At 41.4% G+C, this 4,991-nt stretch overlaps 1 protein-coding gene across 1 annotated transcript in view; it reads left to right on the top strand.

The window, feature by feature from the left end:
* LOC114031136 (zinc finger protein 879-like) overlaps nucleotides 1-3,382 on the top strand; it is a 25,846-nt gene extending 22,464 nt beyond the window's left edge. Inside the window, exon 6 of the mRNA XM_027846153.1 lies at nucleotides 3,354-3,382. Coding sequence (XP_027701954.1) covers nucleotides 3,354-3,382 — 29 coding nt within the window. The remainder of the gene's footprint in view (nucleotides 1-3,353) is intronic.
* The last annotated feature ends 1,609 nt before the right edge of the window (nucleotides 3,383-4,991 follow it).

The raw sequence follows: 4,991 nt of genomic DNA, 5'->3' as shown, positions 1-4,991 counted from the left end.
TATTTAGGAAGAGAGCATAGGTATGAGTCTAGTATATTGGGATGATCTCAAAAGAAAAATGGACAGCTGAGAAAGGGATGCACTGGGAAGAAGAGGGAAAAGAGAGGAAGAATAGGGAAAATTATCTCATGAAAGATTTGCAAGGATGACTTTTACAATTTAGGGAGAATGGGGATGGAGCAGGCAGTGCTTAAATCTCACTCTCATCTGAAGTATTTCAGAAAGGGAAGAAATACACACACATGCATGCACATGTGCTTAGGTTGGGTATAGAAATTCCTCTTGCCCAAGAAAGAAGTAGGCTGAGAAGAGGCTAAGAGAATGAGCGAGGGTATGAGGAGAAGGAGGGTAGATTGAGAAAGGCATTAGTTAACATCAGAACAGACTCTTAAAGAGGGGAAGGGTAAAGAAAAGACAGAGAAATAGAAGAGAATAGAATGGAGTGCAGTCCATAGTTAGCGATCATAATCGCATGTGAATGAATGAACTCACTAGGAAGACAACAGTAAGAGCAGTGTTGTAATGATAACTAAAAGACTTCGCCACTGATCAATACAGTGGTCCACCACAACTCCAAAGGATTCGTGATGAAAAAGGCTCTGCCTCCTGCAGACATAGAATTGATTGATTCAGAATGCAGGTTTTGAAGCATATTTGCTTCCCTTCATTTTTCTTGCTCCTCCCCCCACTGGAATATGGCTCATATAAACCATTTTTTAACATAACCATTTGTATAACAGGTGTCTTTTTACTTGCCTTCTCAGTAGTCCGGGGAATGGGTGGAAGAAGGGAGAGAATTTGGAGCTGAAAATTTAAATGAAATTTAAATGCTGCATCAGTGGGTTTCTTGTATTAAGTGAGGCAGAAGGAAGAGACAGAAGTCCTTCTGTTGTCCACCATGCATGTTTTCTCTCCACTCCTTCTTGTATACATTGGCAAAATAATCTTTCTAACCTTCAACCAAGATAAATGGAGTGCTGCAAAGAGGGATTATGACCTTGCCACTACTATTCCAGGGGTCAGAGATCTGCTATATGCTCCTTCTCTGGGACTGAATAGAAAAAGGGCACTTTGAATAGTGACTCCATGTCCCCTAAAACTTATAGAGACACGAACCAAAATCCTTCCCTAAAATTTATAGTTGTGGGATCCACCAGATGGTGAAGAGTATGATTTCCACAATCAGCTACCTCATATCAATTTAAAAAGCATATGTGTCAGATCTACAGTAATTAGAGCTAATTTTGCAAAACAGAAGGAGCCCCCAAGATAAAAGTCTCATGAAATGACATTAAGAAAGTGAAATACTTGGAGCTACAACTCAGTGTTTTACTCCCTCGACCACATACCATTTAAGACAAAGTAGAGGTAAGCCATTACAGGATTGATCTTTGGTGTAAAGCTTTCTGGGCATCTGAATAGTTCTTCCCTGGAAGTGACTCAGTCTGAACATGCCACAGCTCACAAGAGATGAAAGCCTAAATCTGCACAGCTGTCAGAAGGAAAGGAAGTGCATTGGTGTGGAGGACGGAACATAGCACCAAAGAGCTGCCAGGTATAAAGCCCTAAAAGTTCCTATGCTTGTGGGAGAGGGGACTAGGAGGGCTATCCTCTTAGAATTGACTGAGGACAAGGAAGTGAGCATCAAGATGTTCACGCTGTTCTTCTGACATAACTAAGCCAGTTTTTATTACTTGTGGTCATAAAGAAACAGAGGGACCATGGACACACATGTAGATGCAACAGCTATATTCTCAATTCACATAAGAGTATTGCCAAACGGTTTGTGGTCTTACCATTTGGTCAAGATGAAAAAGGATAAATTAGGGATGGTCTAATGGTAAAAGACAAATGGAGTTTGTACAGTTGGCAGGGGGAGGCCCAAAGCTAGCAGACTGATAGAGGTATGCTTAGTGAGGCAGAGTGACGGAATTATGGCTGGGGTATTTGAGGAGTGCAGGAACTACTATTGTCCATCCTGGAGAGAGCATTCTTCTCCATGGGAATGCATGTATCCATTGGTTTTTCAGAACAGCAATACCTAGTCTACACATAGACTTTTGCAGCAGTGTCATGCTCTCTTGAAACCCAATGACATACAGCAAGGCTCGGCTTTTGATTCCTCAGGTTAAAGAAAGAGGAGACAAAGAGTGAGAAGTAGAGCCAGAAACAAGCTTCTGGGCATATGAGAAAAATAGGAGAAAATCGAGAGAGAATCTGGCTACGAAATGAAACAAGCATTTATTAAAAGCTTACTGTGTGCCCCAAGGTTCTGTCCTGTATGGGAGTTAATTATGGAAATCAGCATGTCACCAATCACATAGAGTCAGAATTAACCTTTATAGGGTAGCCAGGTGGTGCAGTGGATAAAGCACCAGCCCTGAAGTCAGGAGGACCTGAGTTCAAATCCAGCCTCAGACATTTGTCACTTACTAGCTGTGTGACCCTGGGCAAGTCACTTAACCCCAATTGCCTTAAAAAAAAAAAAAAGAACTCCCAAATTAACTTTTATACTCCCTTAAATTGCCATGAAGAGTATGGGGCAGTAGCTTTAAACATATGACTACCCAAAAAGAAACTAGGAAAATCAACTTCAGAAGCTTGATAATAAAGCCATTTCTTGCTAACGAATCAAGGCACTGAGATTTAGAATGAGATGCGTTTTCCGACATGGGCAATATGTTGCTTTGTGTTGCTTGATTGTACTTAAGCAGGAGCTTCAACTTGAGAGGTAGAATGAGTTAGTGGAAAGTGATAGGGGTAGAGACTGGACCTGTGGCTTCATTAATATAAGGAATTCCTCAGTGAGTGAACGCCCTCTACCAGTGCAGGTCAACACCTTCTCTGCAACTTCTACTCTTAGAGAATTGCCTATGATAGCAAATGTTTACTTGTTGTGCCTTAGGTTAAACAACAAGTATGTATCAGAGATTGAACTTGAAGCCAGGCCTTCCTATATCTCACCCCATCTCTCTCCACTATATGATAGTGCCTTCAGGGAAAGTGATAGCAATTTATTTAAAAAGGGACAGAGTATCATTAACACATTTAAAAGTAAAATACAGAGAAGAAAACAAACAAAAACCATGAGGATATTGAATAATTTTGTTACTACCTTGTTAAATATAATGTGTACTTTAAGAAACAGACTGCACAGAGCAAGAGTTCCTGACTTTGTCCCCCATCCGCTTGTTTTTGTGTTCTTTCTGAATCAGACTAAACACTAGCGTAGAAAGAGCAGGAACAGGGGCCAGTTGGAAGTTCTGCCCTTTATTACTGAGTGTCAGGTCATAGTTGTAGGGCAGAGAGGGTCAGTAACAAGGGAGTTGGGACTCTCTCTGTCTAAGGAGCAGATTCCAAAAACTTAGCTGTGAGACTTTGAGCCCAAGAACAGAGGGAGGACTTTGGGCCTGCACAGAAGCCTTTGGTGGAAGAAACTATAGCAGGAGACCAAATCCAAGGGAGAGCCAGCAGTTCAGTTGCTCTGAACCTACAGAACCTCCCAGGGGGCAGCAGTCATTGAGTTTAGCAGCAGTGTATGGACACCAAGCTCACACAAGCCAACGGACCCAAACCTGTACCAGGATCTTGCAGAGTTCATATAAAGAAAGCTGTGAACAGGCCCCTTCCTGGATCCCACCACTGTGAAAGCACCAGAAACTTGGAGGCCCCCACACTGAGCTGTGAAAGCAGCAAAAGGCTGTAAAAGAGGCTCAGACCAAATATCCCCGTTCCACGGAGGTGAGGAGAACCCAACACTAACGTGAAGTCCAAAGTCAAGGAGTGAGGTAGAAAAATGAACAGACAAAAGAACACTGATTGTGAGGACAGGGAAGCCCAAGAGAAACTCAGAAGGCAATGAGATCAAAGTATCTTCAAGCAGTGTAGATTGGACACAAACCCAACAAGATTTCCTAGAAGCTAAAAAGCAAAAAACCCAACATGATTTAAAAACACAAATGTGTATTTGTATTCAGTCCTGATTTCTGCATTGAGGCTCCAGTTGCTGACCTGAACTCGTGTGTAATTTTTTATTTCTCTTGACTCAGGATTTTATTGGTGGGAGGAGTGCCCCATGAACCCTAGGGAGTCAAGAATTCTGCCTTTTATTAGGCTTTATTGATTCCCTTTCTTTCAGTTGTTTAATCATGTTTTTGTTTTACTTTTGGGTTTTACCTGTTTTTACGTAAATGTGGATGGAGTGTGGATGTCAAGGTAGGATGGGATCTGGTAAGAAGATGTGGACTGGAATCAATCAAACATTAAGTGCTTACTGTGTTCCAGTCACTGTAGCAAGCTGGAGATATAAATATTTAAAAGAAATGGTCTCTCATCTCAACTAACTAGCTAACAAACTCATAGAGAAAGACAAAACAAAAAGGAACTGAAAGACAGGAATTTGTGAGGGTTACACTGTTATTCAGGAGAACAAATTCCAGAATCTGAAATGGTGGGATTTTTTAGGGTGTTTGATAGAGGAGAGCAAGCCTGAAAGGAGGTTTGGCTTCTCTCCCAGTCTCTGGAAAGTTTATATTATAGGATTTGGACAAAGTTATCCACACACGAGTCACGTCTGTGCAGTCAAACAATGTTGCCAAGGGAGCAACTTGAAAGCGATGTACACTGAAAGGGATATTAGGAAATGTAAACGTTCAGTAAAATTTTGGCAAAACCAAAACACAAGTTTTGGTGGACCAAAGACAAGATCTGGGTGGAGACTCTAAACCATTTTAGGGGGATCCAGGTCCTGAAGGAACCCAGAATATCTTGTAGCTATCTCCAGCATTGCTGGAGAGTTACTGAGGTCTGGACAACATTCTGGATGGAAACAATCTCTAATCACAAAATGTTGGATTCACATAGTATAATAAATTTCCCAAGCAATATAATGAATACTAAATAATAATCCACAATCCCCTCTTTTGGGCTTAAGACCCACCATTCTCATAGGAGTGAAAGCATAGTTACAGAAACAGAAATCTGGGTAACTA

Source organism: Vombatus ursinus, unplaced genomic scaffold (assembly GCF_900497805.2).
Source record: "Vombatus ursinus unplaced genomic scaffold, bare-nosed wombat genome assembly UNPS02015073.1, whole genome shotgun sequence".
In the NCBI taxonomy this organism is placed as follows: Eukaryota; Metazoa; Chordata; class Mammalia; order Diprotodontia; family Vombatidae; genus Vombatus; species Vombatus ursinus.
This window is presented reverse-complemented; position numbering and strand designations above follow the sequence as displayed.